An 18,929-nucleotide genomic window follows, 5' to 3' on the forward strand; every position below is an offset into this window, starting at 1 on the left:
GACTATTCTAGGTCTAGACCTAGAACTAGACTAGTTCTAGGCTGCGGTAACAATGCCATCCTTTCAGCTTTCGCCTTGCCCCTCCAATGTACATGATATGGCTTGTATGGCGAAGAAAAGTAATTACATGCAGGGTTTCGGGGATCACAAAAGTCAGCAGGGTTTTCTTCCTTACAACATCACATCCGGGGTACATTCTTTTCTGAAGCAGAGAAGCAACTTGACAGAAGTCTACACACGGGGCATATCCGGGAATCCTGCGGGAATCTCCGAATGGACCTGTTTCTTTCTTCTCCTTTCTCCTTTTCTTCTTTCTCCTGTTACTTTGCATATCCTCCGCGGATCTTCAAGCTCCATCGAAACAAAAGGGGATTTTTGACCGACTCTTCACCAAGAAACGGCGGCATTGACCCGATGCGATGTTGCTTTTGCTCACGGGTACCAGCACCAATGGGGCTATCGACCTACCCTCCGCGATGCAGTCATTCATTCCCTCCTCAAAAGATGCCATGTTGAGCGCCGGTTGCTGACGATGACTGCGTACGGAAAGTGTAGCCGATCGCACCACCTAAAATCAAGCAGAGTATAATTATGCTGGAAGCTTGGTGAACTGACGTACCGCTTTTCGCCAAGGTTACCTCTCTCTCTCCCTCTCGTGCCACAAGTTTTTCCCTGCTCAGATTACCGTGCTTTACAGTTTAGGGAGCATTCCACAAACGGCTCTTTGCATGAACACAGTATGGATACATTGCCAAGTTGTCTAGACATATACCTAGACTAATTGTAAAGTAGAGTATGGGGTCACAAAACGTCAAAAACTTGTCCTCGTCGGCCGAGTCGGTCGGTTTGCATACATATGCATCAATGGCGTGTTTTTCGATCAGCAGTCTGCAGTTTATGTAGCTGTCCCGGGTCAACCTGGATCCCCCGACGTTGTATCTCCTTGCGGGATTCTTTAATTCTTGCCCTGCAACACGATGTCCCGGGCCATCTCCGCGCAATTATGTAAAGTGTCAAAATAAAGGGGCTGTTTTCCTGGGGTTGTTTTCAGTGTACAACCATGGATCATGTTTGGCTCAGACTATTCTTGCTGTGCCCGCAAACGCTCCAATCGAGCCAGCACGGCTCTTCGAGTCGGCAGAGTGCTGGGGGTGGATGGTCTGAAATACGGGTGCGTCAATGATTGAAGTTGATCCCGAGGCTTGATCAGCTCACGCACCAAACCATGCCGATGCCGTACTCTTCCAGAATCTTGTTTCCTCCTGTAGCTTCCGGGCCGTCTTTTTCGTCTTCAAATTTCAGGGCTGGCGGTTGTTGCAACTCTTTGGCCCCCGAACCACCTACTTCCGAAGGCGTTGGCGTCTTTTCGTACGGCTGGAGTGGTCCCTCGATGGCTATGAGCAGATCCCAAAGCTCAGTCCACAAGAAGGCGGAGTCTTTCACTGTGTCAGAAGCCAGTCGTTGAAGGCGCTCTCCGCTCTCGTCCGCTGCCACTCGTGGGGATTCAGTCCTCAAACTCCCGGAACAGCCAGCCTGGCGAATTCCAGTAGCAACGGACCGGATGATGCGGCAGACGGTCTCCGCCGGGGCCTAGTTCTGGCTGCTTTGGCACTATCCTAATCACTCCCCATCCTCGTCCATTATTAGGGTCGGTCTCTCTTTGGATCCAGCGGACCCAAGAAACGTTGAAGTCAAAAGAAAATAACGCGGCCCATAGAGTCTTCCCTCCCATATTATCATCTTTGAAGCTCACAGTGACGTTCTGAGAAACATCATCATGCTCGACGCAAAGTTTTCGACTGACATCAGGTAAGTCTAGTACGATAGGTCAAAAGTCTTCGCAATGTACGTCTTTGACTCTTTGACTGGTCATCCAGACGACATGCAACGACATTGCACGCGGTGAGTATCCCTGATGGCATTCCCTTCCACAATCTCGAGTTCTTGATATTCCGGCTCGGTAGAGTAAACTCCCGTCGAGCCACGCTTTGTTGGCATGCTTGACCATTGCAATGTAGAGTAAGTACACTCTAGAGGCAGACAGATAAATATACAAAGCTCATGTTGCAGGCAGCAGTCGCGGCGATGAACTTTTGATCACCAGTCAAGGAAGTTCTGCAGATTCAGCTTTACCAGGTCGGCGTGGTCATGTCAATACACTAATATCAAAACATACCAAGCATCCTTTACTTTACCCGACATACCCAAAAGAGCTGTCTGGCCGGGGTGAACGACATTTTGTCATGGAAAAAGCGTGATAGATGAGCTTGAAGCTCGAATCATAAAGCAGCAACAATAGCCGCGCGGCTCCGTCGCGTCGAAGATTGGAGGTACCACTCCAGTGAGGAATACCACGACACCAACAACAGGCAGCCTCGATGTCAGGTACGCGCTTTGTAGGTATTGACCGTCTCGCGCATCTCTAAGGGAGCTCGCACAAATAGTGGGAGGCTCTCCAACGCATTTGCATTGGATTGGGTTAAGTTACAAAGCCCCCTGCTGCGATTGGTCATGACAAACCCAAGGCTTCGTTCGCGACAGGAACCTCTTGGCAACCCACGTAGTAGTTGGTGTCCTGACACTGTTCATGCAACACAGGCAGACCACCTCCTGAGTGAATTGTAACAGAGACAAAAAAATCAGTTGAATCTTCAACCTGCTTCATCTAGATCGCTACCAAAGATTTTCTGTCACCGACGCACTGCACGACATCGGATTGAAGCTCAACGTCCCCACTTGATTGAGCTGTCGTGAAGGATGTCAGGTAATTAGGCCAATTTCTTAGACAACCAGTGATCGTTACCAGGATAGAAGACTGAGGATATTCTGGATCCAGATAGTGCAATGAACGGTAGAGCTCTTCAGAAAACATCATGCCTACCATCTTTGAGAATGGAGCCCAGAATGCTACCAAGGAGGTGTCAAGAAATGGATAAGCTGCCAAGAAGTTCATGCCATTATTGCTCTGATGCTCTGGCCCATTATCACGAGGCAGCCCGCAACGAGCCCGCAACATCTCCGTCGGTAACCCATGAAAATAAGAAAATACTGCACATCAATTCGGGGAGATCGTCAAAGCGCCCGACTGGCCGTTGTGACGGAGGGTTTTTGAAACCTCGCATCACGAAAAAGCCGTGACGATCAGCATAAAAAAGACTAGGGGCATGCGGTTCCCGTCGAGAAAATAGTAATAATAATAAAAAAAAGGGGAAAGGTAAGGTGTGTTTAGTTCGATCGACGAACGCATTAACTTCTGCAGCCAGGCGAGGGTGAACAACACGCCGAGGAAAAAAAGAGGGCCCTGCTACGCGTTGCCCCGGATGATTGGTTAATTGCCATGGGCAAATAGCCGGAGGATGGATCGTGAATGTGTGAAAGAAAAAGAGTGCCAAGGCCAAGAACGAGGAATTGGAGAAGACGCACACGAAAAAAAAAAAAAAAAAAAAAAAAAAAAAAAGGAACGTCATGATTTCAAAGCTTACAAAGAAATACAAGAACCAAAGAAGCAAATAGGAAGGTTCTTCGCCGTTTCCATGTCAGTTTTCTGCTCGAATTTTTCCCATTCGCATCTCGAGCTTCATTGGGCTTAGAGGCCCGCGGGAACCAGATATTCACAAGATCTGGTACAGAAATAGGGAAGAACAAAAAACAAAAAACTTTCTTGGGAAGCAAGAACCAACCAACCACAGCAAAAAGCACAGGTACCGGTACCGTAGCGAGGATTTGCTTTGCGCCGCGATTCGATTGGGCCCGCAAAACCCGCATGCCGGAACCACGGGCGTTTGTTTGCCCTTGCAAGTTTTTTTTTTTTTTTTTTTTTTTTTTGCTCTGGTCAATTTCTGCACCGGATTTCTCCAACAAAGGGAACACGCTACCAAGCTCACCAAATGAATGGTTTATCTCAGGATTGGGCGCCCCAGAAAGACCCTCTGCTCTGCCCAGTCGGAAGTTCTACGATAAGTGGTAACCAGTTCGCTCATTTACTGGGAAGAGGGAAGAAAGGAAAGGGAGAAAAACAGGAAGCGCAGTAAGCGCTGAGGAACGGGCCGCGAAGCCGAGGCGAGGAAAAAAAAAAGGAGCGCAAAGCAGCCCGATTGATTACGTTGATCTGATAAAACTAAGATGCGAATGTTGACATCAGCATCAGTTACCTACCTACCTATCTATCACTGCGATACCTAGTACAATCCATGTCTACCTACTGCAATGCCGACTGCAAATGCAAAGCATGGCAGTGGAGGGATTGTAGATGCCAAGGTGCCACCTTCCCTTTCTTCCCTAAGTTCGCAAGCTTTCCTCAGGTTGGCAGTAGTAAGCTCAGCTGTACCAAAGTTGAATATCCATGGAGTTGAGGATATCTGTTTCTGTCAGACGTCAGTGTGCATGTGCCTAACCTAGGCACATTTCCTAGTCCCAGTTAGTATTAGACCTAGCAAAAGAACTCCAACAAAAAAAGAATCCATGCCGAAAAAAACCCCCCCCATCCCCTTCCATTTGGCCCAGGCCCATCGTCAACAGGGGGGACGGCACGATACGGTATCTAGCCTCCGGCCAAGTGAGGAGCGCTTCGTTCGGCTTTGTCTCAGGCTGAAGAAGCTCCTTCAAGATCCAATCAGGGGTTGGGCGGGCTGGGATGGGGACCGAACCCCCCTGCACCGTATTTGACCCTGGGGCCAAGCTTCCCAAGCTGTTATAGCTGTCAAAAAACGATGGGATAATAATAGCAACCCTCGTTAATGCAGCATCTTCGATCGCATAACAACACCCGGCGGGGATCCGGCGGGGGTCAATGCCGCCAGACAAGGTCCCCGAACAGATTGTGATGGGCAACGGGCGAGAAACCCTACACTAGATTGAACAATCGCGAAGGAGAGAGGAGCAAAAAAAAAAAAAAGGATCTTGGTCATGGACACCACCTTCATGGAGCAGAAAATGTGTCAAGAAGCGGTTCTTAATTCCACATGTCAAGGCAATAATGCTACCTCAGCTATGGTAGACTGACAAATCGCCAAGACACCCGAGGACCAAGGAACGGTACCGACCATCCATGTGAACTGCTACAGTAATGTAGTCGCCGATACCTAACCATGGTATTGTAGTGACAAGAGAGTTGGAATCGGTTCGTAGTATACCAAGACCCCGAGACCGTGTGAGATCCCCTGTGCGATAATTATTACCATTAAAAAAAAAGAAAAAAAAAAAAAAAACTTGACTGTGTCTGAGTCCGTTCGGAGCGACACATCGAAACCAAACCAAACAGGTCCGGGTCCATATTGAAAGATCGCGGCATGATATATAGGTAGAATATGTTATTTATATCTTTAATACTATGTGTGAATCTTTCTTCCCATCTGCTATAAGGTATCCGTTCCGTACATCATATCATATCGGCATAATGGAGGGGCGGCTGCAGCGTGAACAAGATGCAGGTACTTGAGTCTTGGACGATTTGGAAGACCGGTGAGCAAGGAACAAGAACTAGAGGCTGGGGAAGTTAAGGGACGTATCGAGAATCAAATCAGACGAACCGAGCCCGTGCGTTGGTGATCGCTTAACGCTTAACCCAAGGCAATTGAGTTTTCTCGATTTGCATCCACTGTTGTGCAGAAGCGAAGTGGCGAGTTTGTAGATACTGAGATCTATGGGTACTTTTACTTATTGTCAGCATCAGCGGCGGCGGCGGCAGCAGTTGGAAAACAAAATCGGTAGACGGTTGGCTGGGCGGGCTTGCTCGGTTAGCGAGAAACTCTTGTTAGCCACCCGTTTGTCGGATACCAAATGCTCCGACAACAAGAAAGCCGCTAAATGTGAGCAAGTTGGGCTTTGTTTGTGAATGAATGCCTTTTTTTTCCCGCGTCGGCTGCATGTAGGCTGTGTGGCCCCCGGATCGTTTTACAAAATCCTTAGGTTGCAGTATTTTGGGTCGCTAATAACTCGGAACCAGTAAATGAAATGGGGCAGTCGGGTGGCTGAGATCCGGCGGACTTGCTCTACAATTGCGGTCAAGCTGCCGTTGTTTTTTTTTTCTGGTAGCCCTTCGGAGTTTTTGTTTCTACCATAGTAGGTCTTGGGGTGCTAGCCGCAGAACCTGTTCCGTTGCCCAAAGGCTGAAGAATAGCTTTCTTTAATTTCCATATTCGGAACCTTAACCATCTTTCTAGATGCACGGCACAGCCAAACAAAAACAGTACCGCGTAAGTTTGCTGCAGGTGTGCCGTACAGCGTACTCCGTAGCTATGGAGGTGACCGACCGGCGACCACTTGCAACGGATCCAGTCCCTTTCCTCGGCCAGTAGTCGCCGAGCTTTGGCAAGGGTTGGATGACCAACCTGACACGTTGACTAGCACCATCACCCCGAGCTAGAATGTTTCCATAGACGACAGACAGCAAGTGCTTCCACCACCTAGTGCTACTGTGGCTAGCTCAAGCTACCTCACCTACCTTGGACTTGGTAAGTTTGAGTGCGGAGTTAAAGCCGTCAGTCGGGGTAAACATCGGTTTCAATTGGCGAAAGCTGAACTAAAAAAAAAAAGATTCATGGAATTTTGGTTGTTTTGATGACAATATCAGTTTCTTGCCTTTTTGAGATTACTGTTGTATCAGATATCATCTGTACCATTGAATTGAGATTTGATACAATGTAACAGATCCTTTCTTGTCAATCTTTGCCCGGTGCAGCCAGCACTAACAGCAAAATCCGATGCGGAAAGCACATCGCTCGCAGGTTTTTTCAAGATTCGCAATGATGAAGAAGCCCACTAAAAATGCGACCTTGGGAGGGGCCTTGGTGCCAAATCGCCCAAGACTGTCCGGTCCCGGAACTAGTCTTGCCAGTCGACTCCAAAAAATGGTCTGTCAGCACGTGTGAGACTTGGATGTATGGTGGTGTTGTTTTTTTCTGTGGGTTCTTCCTGAGGTTGCACTGATAGCTCGTCTGGGAAGTTGGCTCGCGGTGGTTGTCGATTGACGTGCTTATCACGCTTCACTGCTCTCGCTTTCGGACATGGGGGACGTTGGGACTATCCCTATCCCAGTTCCACTGGGCATTTTACTACTTAAAACCCCTGTGAGCCTCCACTGCCTCGTGGTAAAAATGGTGAAGATGGGGGGGCTTGGTGGGTTCCAGCTCAGACGGGAAGTGGGGGTCATCCCAGAGCTGAGTTTTAGGTATAGGGACAGTACAGGACTGGCTGGAGCTTCGGAGAGCAACGCAACCAAGGTCGAAATGTCGTCGTTGCCAGCATCATTTTGGTTTTGTTTTGCTATACTTGGTCAGTTAAGGTCTGTCAATTGTCAGCATGCCTACCGATATCAATCATACGTTAAGATGTCTAATGTACCTACGGTAAATATGCTATGGGAATCCAGGGTCCTGTTTTGCATGTTTAATATATTCTAAGCTACTGTACTGAAATGAACCGTAATCACCTCCACTACAGTCAGTAAGGTACCTACCACCTTGCAGGCCTACAGCAATCGCCCGCTCCGCACTTACCTGCCTACCTTACTTAGCTTACCAGTACCTTGCAAAGTCGTCAACGTTGCAAATCAAATTCCCCTTGGATGTCGGCATCCGACACTGAAACCTCAACAGCGCCTCAATCGGCACCTAGTCCTAGTGCATGCTCGGCCCCGACGACTCTAACCCAAGCAGGCGGGCGCATCGGCTACGTAGGTAGCATCCCATCTCTTAGGAAAAGACGGACAGGGCCCCCAACAAAAGGTAAGGCAAGACAGGCATGGTGGTTAGTGGATCGGTAGCCCCACCCCCTACCCATAGCACAAGAGTCAGCCTCAAAAGCTGCAAGCGACATTCTTTTCCCTGCTGCGGTCTGAGGTTTGGTGCCTCAAGCTGAACAAGCGTGCCTGGCATTGCGCACATCCATCCATCTTTTCTTTGCTTGGCTCTCCACCGCTCATCAAGCCCACCCTCTCCCACGGTACGTACTAGGCCCAGGTGGTTCTAGTACGGCACCTTGTCGTGGTACTGTGTAGCAGTACTGCGACCTCAACGCCCTGGCTGTCAACGACCCAAGCCAAGATGGGCCATGCAAGACCACGCACTCACACATTGCGGGTGGGCCCTGGTCCGTCTCCATGAGATCGACATGGCAAGGGATCAGATATAGCCCTGGCTTGGCTTAATGCTTTTCGCTGTCGTAGCCGTCTACTTCCTACCCGGTGGGGAGCATATCATACCATATCATCACTGCCTAGCTTCATCCTAGAAGGCGGGACATGTGGTACTGGTCGTTATTGGCTAGTGACGAAACACCATCTGTTCGTTTACTTTTTTTTTTTCCTTTCATTTTGCTTTCCTGCCTCCCGGGGGAACCGCAGCCCATTGTCGTATAATTCCCATCTTTCCCCTCTGCTCACAGATACGATCGTTCCTCGGCCCCTCACGAAACTCTATCCGCCTTCCCACCTGATACACGTCTCCTTTGCCAAAAACAACAAAACATCACCACCCCCCTTTCACCTCTCAAGCCTCCCAAATGTCGCCTCGACGCTTGTACCACTTGGAGCCTCCACACGAGCACGGCTCCAACATCCCAAGGTCGCCCTCTTGTTCGAGCTCCGAGGCCTCCATATTTAGCCGTCCCAGCTCGCCCGAGTCCGACTCCAACGATGACGACACACCAACTGAGCTGCTCGAGTTTCTCCGTGCATCAAAATCAACCAGGCCGAGCCTCAGCTTAGACGTGTCACCCGAGACCCTCAACTGCGCCCTCGTAGACCTGAACATCGATGCGCTACGCCGCAGCGGCGGCCCACCCTCACAACCTCTGAAAGGAGGCAGGCAACAAGACGCACAGAGGCATTACCCCACGAGAGAACCCCCAAACCCACGGACCGCCCTCCCGCTGGCCATGACGGGCTCCCCGGGGCCGCGGAACGAGGCCTTTGAGAACTACCTCTCGGGGCTCCGGCAGCTGGGGTCCAGGGAGTCAGAGGTGTACCTGCTCGACCAGTCCACCATCATCAAGATGGGAGACGAGATGCTGCTGCACGAGGCAAGCGTGCTCCAGTTCGTGGCCGAGAACACTTCGGTCCCCGTCCCGCGCGTCCTGGGCTTCGGCAGGGTTCCGGGTACGTGCGACCAGGCCTACATGTTCATGGACCGCATCGCAGGCGACGCGCTCTCGGACGTCTGGGACGAGCTCGACGCCGCGGCCCGCTCTGACATCGCTTGGCAGCTTCGCGACATGTACAGGGATCTGCGCGCCCACAAGCACAACTCGGTCTGCGGCATCCTCGTCCGCGAGGAAGCGAGGCAGGCTGTTGATGCTGCCACCGGTACCTCCGACGTCCAAGACAACGGCGCCCCCGCCGTCGCCGCACGTACCAGGACCGTCTACGACCAAGCCGGCTGCACCGATAACTTCTTTGGGTATCCCGTCGGGCCCTTCGACTCGGAGCCCGACTTTGTCAACGAGCTGGCCCACGTGATGATGTGCAGGGGAGGGCCCGAGTGCCTCGACGTCGTGCCTATGCTGGAGGACCTGGCCGCGTCGAGGCGGCCGCACCCGAAAAACACCTACCTGACGCACGGCCAGCTGAACCCCAAGAACATACTGATAAGGGACGGAAGGGTCGTTGGCCTCCTGGACTGGAGCGAGTCGGGGTTCTACCCGGAGTGGTGGGAGTACGTAAAGGCGCACTTTGACGGCGGGGCCGAGTCCTTTGTGGGCAGTGGCGCCGTGTCGTATATTCTAGGCGAGGACTATCCCGCCGAACTGGAAACGATGCTACATGCACGAGATCTTATATGGTAATATTTAATAATGGGTTTACGAGGGTCGAGCGTGTTTATTCTTTAATTGTAATATTACTTTTGACGGCGCCTTTGCTACTACTTTGGCGTCAAGCAAATCGTCACATATTGATTTGCCAAAATCTTGTTGAGAATTACTTGTCCGTGCCGGTATTTTGTTTTTGTTTTCCCCTCTCACACATGCACATGTTTTTTGTCCTGTCCTTTCACCTAGGCTTAAGGGTTTTGTCCAGCTACAGCCTCCCTATCCATCCTGCCCAGCTCTTCCTTCTCATGGTTCTTGAATACAGCCAACAGCCCCAGGTCGTACGTCGCCTTGAGCGACCCGGCAACCACAAACGCCACCCAAAAGTGCCCGCTGCCCGCCAGAAAGCCCGTGGCCGAGGGTCCCACGCTCTGCGCGATCGTCTTGAGGGTGTTGATGAGGCCCATGACGGCGGTGCGCTCCGAGGGACGTATCACGGCGGCGAGAAACGCGGAGCGGGGCCCTGCGTCCATCGAGGCCGTGCAGTGTCTGAGAAACAAGGCGGCAAGAGACAGCTGCAGCGAGGGGACCGGGATGAGGGCAAGGAAGATGGACGACGGCAGGTGTGTAAACACCATTGTCTGTTGGAACGCCAAAGGGTCAGTAGGTTGTGCAAGGATACAACATCCTCGCGGGTGCATGAGTTTGGGAGTAACCACACTTACATTAACATTACCAAACCGTTTCGCCAATGAAGAGGCACCGAGCATTGAGATTGCGGCAATGACGTTGGTGGTAAAAAAGACCGACCCGAGTGTGCCAAGCTCCATGTTGTAGGTGGACTTGAAGTAGTAGCTAATCCAGCTGAGAGACACCAGGCCCGACGCGAAGGAGTCCAGCATGAAGAGCAGACACAGGTTGACGATGATCAGGCGACCCTCCTTTCTGATCTGGGGAAGCAGACTCCACCGGCTCTCTGCCTTCGCCTCTGCAGCCGAAGCGTCCTGGGATTGGCCGTTTGCGCCGGCCTCGTTACCTGCAAGCAAAGGCCGGCGCTCACCCTCAGAAGCAGCCGCAGCTTGGGGTAAGATCTTGACCACCTCGGCTTCGACGTCGGAATTCAAGCAAAGCGTCAAGGCCAGTTTGATGACCCCAAAGGCAGCGTACGCCAAGAAGATGGCCTGGAACGCCTTGGTTTCACTCCAGCCCTTGTTCCGCTGCAGCGACTGCACCGTCCAGCCGCACGAGATGATGCCCGTAGCAGCACCCGCGGTTCCCATGAGAGAGTACCAGGCGTAGACATCGGACCGGTGTGCGGCGGGGGTGAGCTGCGCGACGATGCTCTCCTCGATCGCACGAAACGGTCCGATCTCGTTGCCGCTGGGCGAGATGACGCCAAAGACAGCCGCAACAAGGAGAATCCAGTAGTTGCTGGAAATCGCAAACACGATGCCGGAAGCAGTCATCATGATCGACCCGATGCCCAAGATGGCGCGGCGGCCCAGCCTGTCGGCCACCGCGGTCAGGAGCAGGCTGAGCAATACATCGCCAACAAGCGTCAGGCTGAGGAACAGACCGATTAAGCTTTCCGAGTGGCCCAGCGCGCGCAGGTGTGGGATCAGCGGCAGCGTCGATGCGCCATATGCCATGAGGCGGACGGCTCGCTGGATGATGAGCAGTTTTACATTGGCGGGTGAGCGGTAAATTGTTGCCACTCCCAGCTCATCAACCACTGCACCCAAGCAGCCCCGGCGGGACTCTCTCCCTGTTTCGCTTGGCATTGTTCAAAGTTGTTTTGCTCTGTTGGTATGTGTGGTGGGAATGGGGTAAAATTGCTCCTGATGCCGTCGTTTCTAGTCTAGTTCTATTGAGGCGTGAAAATGATGGTGATGCCAACAAATGAGGGCAGGGCAAGGAAAACTGGCACGAAGATGGATTAAAGTATGCAACATAAACAAACAAGAACAAGAAGAGAAATAGCAAAAGGGCAAATGTCCGGCTTGAAGTAATGATGGATCGCGGCATTCAAACGTTGCGGTGGAACCCCTGACGACTTCACTGGTGGATATGTGAGTCGAGTACGAGTAGTAAAATCCGAGTCGCCGAGCCGACTTCGCGAAGACGGCAGAACAGAAAAGTCTACAGCAGTTCTTTCATTAATGGGCGAGTTGTCGCATTGATGTTGAGATTGAGGAGAAAAGCTTGCGTAATTCAACCACTGGAAGGCCCCAGGCAACAGCGTGCCAAAAGGACAAAAAGGCATCGGTGCTGTGCCGCTTGGAAACAAAGCTTTTATCAGGGTATAAAATCCCAGAAGCCGACAAGCTTAAAGTGGTTGCCAAGTGGCTAGCGCCGGTAGGAGCCTAAAGCTACCCAGGTACTTACCTGCGTACATGGCTTATTGGGTGAGTTGGATATTACCTTGACGTGGAGGCCAAGCGAATAGATAAAGCTCCTTCGTAGCTTATTCTTGAAGTACCGTAGTCAGTTTCTCCTGGCAAAGAATCTGGTGCCGACAAAGCACGGGCGATTCAGGCGGGTATTCAAGGATCCGCTCCACACGGACGGTCGGCGATGGTCGGATTTTGACCCCCAAGCTCCGACCAATCTTGCCGTTCTGCCGTCCAGTTAGCATTACATTGCATCAGGGGCGTCCGGGGGTCTTTGAGTCGGGATGAGGGTCTTTCGTATTTGCGACAGCCAACTGGAAGAGATTGGATGGAGCTTTTCGCTTGATTGGGGTTTTCTCTCTCTCTATTTTTTTCTCTCTTTCTTCTCTCTCGTGAGAAGAGCAGTTTCCCTACGAGCTGATTCCGTGCGTGCCTGCCCAAGAAAGACGGCCCACTATTGGTAGACCGACCCTCAAGCCTCATGCACAAGCCTCAGGTCTCTACGCCTCACCAAACAAAAATGATTCGCCAATTCGCTTTGCAACTCATCACCATAGACCAACCAGAGAAGTTCATCGAAACCAACAAGAAAGATGTTCGTTGATTGATCTCTCTCATGACTACAAAAATGATGTCCTTTTGTTCGCTCTTTTGCTTCTCCCATCTCACCCAAGTCCCTGAATGAGATGATCGTCAATCGCAATCACTGGGATCGAGCATGGGCCCTGAAGATGCTCATCGTCAGTATTGTCAACCATTAAGGCCGGCCCAAGGATGTGACGATGCTCATATCCGCACATTTTCCGGCGACTCTGATCTCTCCTGGACCCCAAGATTCGTCACATGACTCCTCCACGGGTATCCATCATGGGGGCTCACATTCAAGGTTCCCGCCTTCTGCCACATCGAGTTCTTCCCCATCCTCCTTGGCGACATTTTGACATCTGCAAACGGCCTGTCTGCACAAGCCTTGGTCTCAAACGATGGCTTAACAGCCTCAGCCAGCCAGCCTCATTAACCAGCTTTGAAGGGACGTCCTTCAGCCTGTCACTAGCCAAAGCGCCACCGAATCCTTCTGATGGAAGAGGGACTTGGTATATTGACAACGTTGACGGCGCCCGGCAAGACCCGACTTAATTGTGTTTGATGGCTTATGAGCGCTGCTATCCTGCACTCACCTTTCAAGAGGCATTGAAGCCTTGTGTGACTTGCGCCTTTGCGAAGCCACGCCCCTCCACGCACTGTTGACTTGTACTACCTACCTACCGACGTTTCTGAGGGCAACGAGGTCGACGAGGTAGTTATATGATTCCCCCCGTTGCTGCAGGGAAATACACCTTGGTCTCTAGAAGGGGCTCTGACGTACGGATCCGAACTGTCGACCCTGCACTCCTGATCTTGGACTCGTTTGTCTTTCTCTTGCGGATGATAATATCTAAAAATCCTGTCAAATCACTCAACGTCATCTACGCCATACTAAATGGCGTCAATACCTCATACCAGTTGGTCTCGGCTCTCCCCGTTTCCGCCTCCGCCATGTGACACAGGTGTGTCAATAAAAGCCCAGCTTTTCTTCGTATGCGTACTCCACCCACCCTCTGTTCATATCGACAAGCGTTCTTCGTTGCACATCTGGACCATAGTTGGCTCAGCAAAGCTAATGGAGTCCTGTACGTATTTGTGGCCCGCTCTTTCGGGTTGTACATATTCCATATGCGCTGTACTATGTTTTATTGGCTTTTGTGCATCCCCAAAGAACTTTTTCCTCGGGGTCAGGTATTTCACCGCCTTGTTCTTCCAGACTGTATGGTGCATTCAGTTGATTTGCTGTGCTGCTTTATCACTCACACAAGGGTCATCTCCCTATTGCAAGGTGAGGGTACCACCAATGAAGAACACTTTAGTTTGTTGCCACATTCGCCGGTCAATATCGGCCTCTTTTTTTTCACTACTGTCAAAACTCTCCAAAACTTGATATCCCGGCTTCTTTATTTTTATTTTTTTTCTGATATGGTACCATCCTGAATAACAAGCATCTTTGGTCCCTCCTTTACACAATCACTGCATCGGCTCTCCCGAGTTCGAGCGACTGTTCTTCAATATGTCAATCTAACCGCCTAGTCTAGTTTGACGACCACTACACCGCCCTCCAGCCATCATAGTTGCCGATTGCCGACGTCACAATAATCATCGCGCTTGCTTGCCGAAACAGCTTTGCGATGTAAGTGACCGGCAGGCTTGTATTGTGACTTGTTTGTCATCGATGATGGTTAAGCAAGTCTTCATCAAAGGAACGAAGGAGGCCTCGCCCACTTTCCCAACGATGTTCTGCGTGCTTTGAGACACTTGCTTCCAAGGTACACATATAGACTCAAGGTCTGATGCAACGTTCTTTCCAAAATATCGCCGGTTTCGGGCTTGCTAAAACCCGGTATTCCCACATGGGAGTGAGATTGAGGCCAAGGCAGGTCATGATGGTAATGAACACGGGCGCCACGGCTAACCGCAGAAAAACGTGGCCGAGAATAGACTAACCAAACCAGAAATGGACCGCTCACCCACGGATTGCTTGCCAACCCTGCTTCCCCCTGAACCTACGTCAGGTAACTTAGGAGGCATCTGTCAGCCTCCTCCTCCAATTCGTCGGCGAGACCATGTACCTAACCGAGCAGTCCTGTTATTGGTAAAAGCCTTGCAGCCGCATGTGGAAGATATCTCCCGTAGCCTCCCATGTATTCTTCTTGCTGGCCCAATCGCTCCGCAATCACGGCCTGAGATGGGGTTGGGCTGTTGTACTACCGCGAGTTCTTTCTTACGTACATCCACTACTGTGGTTTTGCGGCACGAGCAGGATTTCTCTCATTCTGCAGTTTTTTTTTTTTTTTTGGAATTTCGGAAGCTGTCCGAAAGGCCTCATTCACATTACCTGAGACTTACACAACATCTTGAGCTCTCACCTAAACGGTGTACACTTTTACGCCTTTATATGGCAGTTCCCTGATCTATCGAATTGCTAGTGACCCCACAACCCCTGGGGACACCGAGCCGCCCCCGCTTGAGAGATTGTTGATCCGAGCTGAAGCAATATTATTATCGTTGTCCTAGGCCACTAGGCCGCAATCTGCATCTTCTCCTGCCCAGTCATCCCCCAGCCATCCGAGGCTATCTTTCAGCACCTTACGGCTCGGGCTCGCTCCACTGTTGATGAGCAAATCTATACGAGGTCACAAGACATGAGTTTCCCTGCAGAGGCCATGATCACTAGCCCCATCTATACTCATGTTGTTGTTCTTGTCCTACCTTGAGCCATACATCCCCTGTGGACATCACCAGGAAACAATAAGCGCCGGTACAATATGGTACAGGCAGCGAACGGCCTGTTTCTCGGGGACTTTGTCGACATCTGCCACTGTACGCCTTGGTCCAAGCGGTACCGACGCGTCTCCCGCATGAACAAAAAGAAACTCCAGGTTAGCCAGGGGCGCGGGACGGTTGTGGTAATTAGGGCTTGATGTACCCGTTACTTTTGGCCGGTAGTCTGGTTGCTTTTTTCCCATGCCCTCCTCGTATATGCCTGCCTCCCTCTCCTACCCCCAAAAGCTGAGAGCGAAGCTTGTAATCTCGTGTCCACTTTCCCGTGAACATGGAGAGATGCACAAAGTTTTTCTTTGAATTGGTGTCAACGTTACGCTCACGGCAGCACTGCCCAGAGAATACATTTCCCCAATTCCTGGAACAGGCACGGTACCTAGGTTCCCTCGGGCGTGTCTTGAGGTTATCGTGCAATCACGAGGGCTCTGTGAACACATGTCGCAGCCATATAAGACGGCTTGTCTCTCTTTTGTTGCTCACAAGCTCGGCTACCTGGTCCATCTCAAGTGATTTACTTGTAAATACTCGAGCTTGAATATTCACTGCACAGCATCTTTTCAACATTTTGATCAATCGCGAAAGGCCTCGATAAAGGCACACCTAGTCGCCATGATTGGTCGAAGGATATTAGCTGTTGCCTTGCTGCCGCTTGCTTGTATGGCACAGCAAATACCCATTGTCGGTATTCCTTCAAGCAACGGGCAGGCTCCACCTCCAAGAAAAAACATCAACGACTTTCACAGTGAAGGCGGTCCAGAATGGTCAGTTGAATGCTGAAGGACCTTTGGGTTATCATGATACCAAAACTGACAAGATTTCTTTCAGGGACCTGTTCATCTTGGGCTTGGCGTCTTTACAAGAACAGTCCGAGACAGACCCCCTCTCTTATTTCCAGCTGATGGGTTAGCAAACTCCTTTGGCAGTTAGTTACTGGTGCGAATTTGTGACAAGTTTGCTGACCTTCTCGATCTTCAGGCATCCATGGGGCGCCCTACAAATCCTGGAATGGGGTAGAAGGGGTCAAGGCTGGTGGCTATGGAGGCTACTGCTGCCACGGTGTAAGACCAACACAGGCCATGCTTATCGATTCCTGGAATACTCTGGAGCAGGGTCACTGACTATCATAACTTCGTAGGACGTGTGCTTTGGTCTTTGGCACCGCCCATTCCTATCCCTCTACGAGGTGAGCCGGGCGTGTATTCCCTGGTTGCAGGACTTTTCTCAACTCTGTTTTGCTGACAATGGCACCAGCAAACACTCAACACGCACGTGCAGAGGATAGCAGGCAGCTACCGAGGACAAAACGCGGCCGCATACCAGGCGGCCGCGCAAAGAGTGAGGTTTCCTTACTGGGACTGGGCAGTCGACGCCAAGCTGCCGCCGTCAGTCACGATGAAGACCATCTCGATCACCACGCCACAGGGCAAGCAGACTGTCCGTAACCCACTGTACAGCTACAAGTTCAGGCGTTCCTTCTCAGATCTCGGCATGCCCAACGACAGAATCGCGGCGCGGTTCACCGAGACCAAAAGGGGTCCGCAAGACAACGGCTCGGAGAATATCGATGGAATCAACGCCGAGCTCGAACGATACGGGGGTACTCTAAGGAGTCAGGTTGTAAGTTCGCTTCTTCCTTTGAATCAACATAGAGTGTCAAAGTTCATTTGGAGAAGTTCAATTTGGATGACTTCTATAATACCGGTCGGGCCTTTTTTTTTGCGCCCGAATTCCCCTGCCGGAGAGACAATAGATCTGGCTCGGAATACCACTCCAATCCGCCACTATCTCCACCTGCGTTTTGGTCTCAAACTAATATAATAAGCGCATCCCTGCCATGTAGTACAATGTCTTTAGCCAGACCACAACCTTTGAGCAGATGGCGACAGATTCATTTCGCGGGAGCAGTTTCGAATCGCCGCACAACACAGTCCACAACATCGCCGGTGCCGGTGGTCATCTCATGTGGCTAGACTGGTCGGCTTTCGACCCAGCATTGTGAGTAAAACAAAGCGATTTCGCATCCATTCTGATGAAATTGATACAAGACGACAGAAGGAACTAGACTAGTACTAACAAAATGGCCCATATCCTCCACCAGCGCTCTGCATCACTGCAACATCGACAGGCTCGTAGCACTGTGGCAGGCCATCAACCACGACAAGACCGTCTTCAACGGATCCGTGCACACAAACGGCCAGTTCGCCACGGCCCCGGGCTCCTTCACCGCCGATTCGCCGCTGAAGCCCTTCTATGCCAGCACCAGGCCGGGCGACTTCCACACCACCCGGACCGTGGCCGACGTCACCAGGCTCGGATACACATACCCCGAACTTCTCTCACCGGCGGGCGAGGCCGTCGGCACCAGAGAGGAGCTCGGCCGTCTTGTGAGCAGCAGGGTCAACGCACTCTACGGCAACGGCGTGGTTGTTGCCCAGTCCGAAGACGCGCCCACGGGGACCAGCAGGTCTGTCCGGAGGAGGAGCGGCGGCGCCGACGGCATCCCTGAGCGCAAGTTCCGGAACGGCAAGGCTCGAAACAAGGACAGGACCGGGGCGCGGAGGGACTACCAGCTGCTGGTGCAGGCGACGCGGGAGCTCCTCGAGCTTCCCTGTCGCATCCACGTCTTTGTCGGCGACCAGCCGGTCGGGCAGGTGTCGCTCATGGCGTCGCCCACCAGCGGCCTCAGCTTCACCGTGCTGCCGCTGGCCGAGGTGCTCGCAGAGCGTGGCATTGAGGACTGGAACGAGCATGCCGTGTTACCTATGCTGGAGAAGGAGTTGAAGGTCGAGGTGCGCAAGGTACGTCATATTTTTTCTTCTTTTTTTTCCAGTTTGTCTCCTCTTTTTCTCCTCAACATCTCATCCGTCAAACCACCGGTACCTCCGTCGCCAGTCACCTTCCAGTATGAATACCATGCACTAACGACCGCCATGATTTGTGGTGCTACAGTATGACGGTACCAAGATCTCGGCCAGATCTGTGCCGGGCCTGGATCTCGAGGTTCAGAGCAGAACTTATACGCCAAAGAAGAGCAACTATGAATTCCCCAAGTTCCACACGCCCAACAAAGTCTCGATGCGCTTCGCGACGCTCTAATACGCATTTGCTGAGAAACCAGGCCAGTGACAAATGCTGAATCATGTTATCGTATTGTACTTTCTTGTTCAAGCCGCACTTCTGTTGGTTCTACTTCTAATTAGCTCGCACATGCTCTTAAACCATAAGCCCTACCTTGATTAACCAAAGGAGGCGTAAATGACAAAGATACCACCAGATCAACCTCTTAAATCACACCCTACCTGGCTTTTAGCGATGTGGCAACACCGGACGTGATTTCCTTGGTGTCTTTGCTTCGTCATTCTCTACAATAATCCTCCTGGTCACACGCTGTACCTACATCTACAGCATCTCCTTTTCTCATAT

The 18,929-nt window shown here is 51.5% G+C and overlaps 8 protein-coding genes across 8 annotated transcripts; 3 read left to right on the top strand and 5 right to left on the bottom strand.

Moving 5' to 3' along the window:
- Positions 1–1,076: 1,076 nt before the first annotated feature.
- Positions 1,077–2,237, bottom strand: MGG_00610 (uncharacterized protein; the record flags this gene model as incomplete). Its single annotated transcript, XM_003718373.1, has 3 exons — positions 1,077–1,160; positions 1,225–1,590; positions 2,205–2,237. 3 exons carry the CDS (start codon positions 2,235–2,237, stop codon positions 1,077–1,079), a joined length of 483 nt encoding a protein of 160 aa, XP_003718421.1.
- Positions 2,238–5,423: 3,186 nt separating this feature from the next.
- Positions 5,424–6,689, top strand: MGG_17412 (uncharacterized protein; the record flags this gene model as incomplete). The annotated part of the gene is made up of 6 exons (XM_003718374.1): positions 5,424–5,429; positions 5,666–5,807; positions 6,034–6,060; positions 6,162–6,194; positions 6,378–6,452; positions 6,649–6,689. 6 exons carry the CDS (start codon positions 5,424–5,426, stop codon positions 6,687–6,689), a joined length of 324 nt encoding a protein of 107 aa, XP_003718422.1.
- Positions 6,690–6,976: 287 nt separating this feature from the next.
- On the bottom strand, positions 6,977–8,073 carry MGG_14669 (uncharacterized protein; the record flags this gene model as incomplete). The annotated part of the gene is made up of 4 exons (XM_003718375.1): positions 6,977–7,263; positions 7,342–7,373; positions 7,497–7,524; positions 7,950–8,073. The coding sequence occupies 4 exons, from the start codon at positions 8,071–8,073 to the stop codon at positions 6,977–6,979; spliced, it is 471 nt and encodes a 156-aa protein (XP_003718423.1).
- Positions 8,074–8,340: 267 nt separating this feature from the next.
- MGG_00607 (uncharacterized protein) lies at positions 8,341–9,721 on the top strand (the record flags this gene model as incomplete). The annotated part of the gene is made up of 2 exons (XM_003718376.1): positions 8,341–9,650; positions 9,685–9,721. Exons 1-2 carry the CDS (start codon positions 8,500–8,502, stop codon positions 9,719–9,721), a joined length of 1,188 nt encoding a protein of 395 aa, XP_003718424.1. The 5' UTR covers positions 8,341–8,499.
- A 72-nt stretch (positions 9,722–9,793) lies between these two features.
- On the bottom strand, positions 9,794–12,537 carry MGG_00606 (uncharacterized protein). The gene is made up of 2 exons (XM_003718377.1): positions 10,470–12,537; positions 9,794–10,385 (listed from the first exon to the last, which is right to left on the bottom strand). Exons 1-2 carry the CDS (start codon positions 11,523–11,525, stop codon positions 9,996–9,998), a joined length of 1,446 nt encoding a protein of 481 aa, XP_003718425.1. The 5' UTR covers positions 11,526–12,537; the 3' UTR covers positions 9,794–9,995.
- A 160-nt stretch (positions 12,538–12,697) lies between these two features.
- Positions 12,698–13,194, bottom strand: MGG_14670 (uncharacterized protein). Its single transcript, XM_003718378.1, has one exon. The coding sequence runs from the start codon at positions 13,068–13,070 to the stop codon at positions 12,921–12,923; it is 150 nt and encodes a 49-aa protein (XP_003718426.1). The 5' UTR covers positions 13,071–13,194; the 3' UTR covers positions 12,698–12,920.
- A 1,127-nt stretch (positions 13,195–14,321) lies between these two features.
- MGG_17413 (uncharacterized protein) lies at positions 14,322–15,078 on the bottom strand (the record flags this gene model as incomplete). Its single annotated transcript, XM_003718379.1, has 4 exons — positions 14,322–14,555; positions 14,670–14,728; positions 14,795–14,962; positions 15,072–15,078. The coding sequence occupies 4 exons, from the start codon at positions 15,076–15,078 to the stop codon at positions 14,322–14,324; spliced, it is 468 nt and encodes a 155-aa protein (XP_003718427.1).
- Positions 15,079–16,163: 1,085 nt separating this feature from the next.
- On the top strand, positions 16,164–18,632 carry MGG_11545 (uncharacterized protein; the record flags this gene model as incomplete). Its single annotated transcript, XM_003718380.1, has 8 exons — positions 16,164–16,267; positions 16,332–16,408; positions 16,482–16,564; positions 16,642–16,689; positions 16,758–17,123; positions 17,347–17,501; positions 17,605–18,304; positions 18,456–18,632. 8 exons carry the CDS (start codon positions 16,164–16,166, stop codon positions 18,600–18,602), a joined length of 1,680 nt encoding a protein of 559 aa, XP_003718428.1. The 3' UTR covers positions 18,603–18,632.
- Between the last annotated feature and the right edge of the window lie 297 nt (positions 18,633–18,929).

The sequence above is a fragment of the Pyricularia oryzae genome, chromosome 5, assembly GCF_000002495.2.
Source record: "Pyricularia oryzae 70-15 chromosome 5, whole genome shotgun sequence".
NCBI lineage: Eukaryota > Fungi > Ascomycota > Sordariomycetes > Magnaporthales > Pyriculariaceae > Pyricularia > Pyricularia oryzae.

Coding starts and splice junctions, on each gene's coding strand:
- MGG_00606 (XM_003718377.1), bottom strand. CDS start 11,525: ATGCCAAGCGAAACAGGGAGAGAGTCCCGCCGGGGCTGCTTGGGTGCA. Junction 10,386..10,469: donor AACGGTTTGGTAATGTTAAT/GTAAGTGTGGTT, acceptor GCGTTCCAACAG/ACAATGGTGTTTACACACCT.
- MGG_14670 (XM_003718378.1), bottom strand. CDS start 13,070: ATGTCGCCAAGGAGGATGGGGAAGAACTCGATGTGGCAGAAGGCGGGA.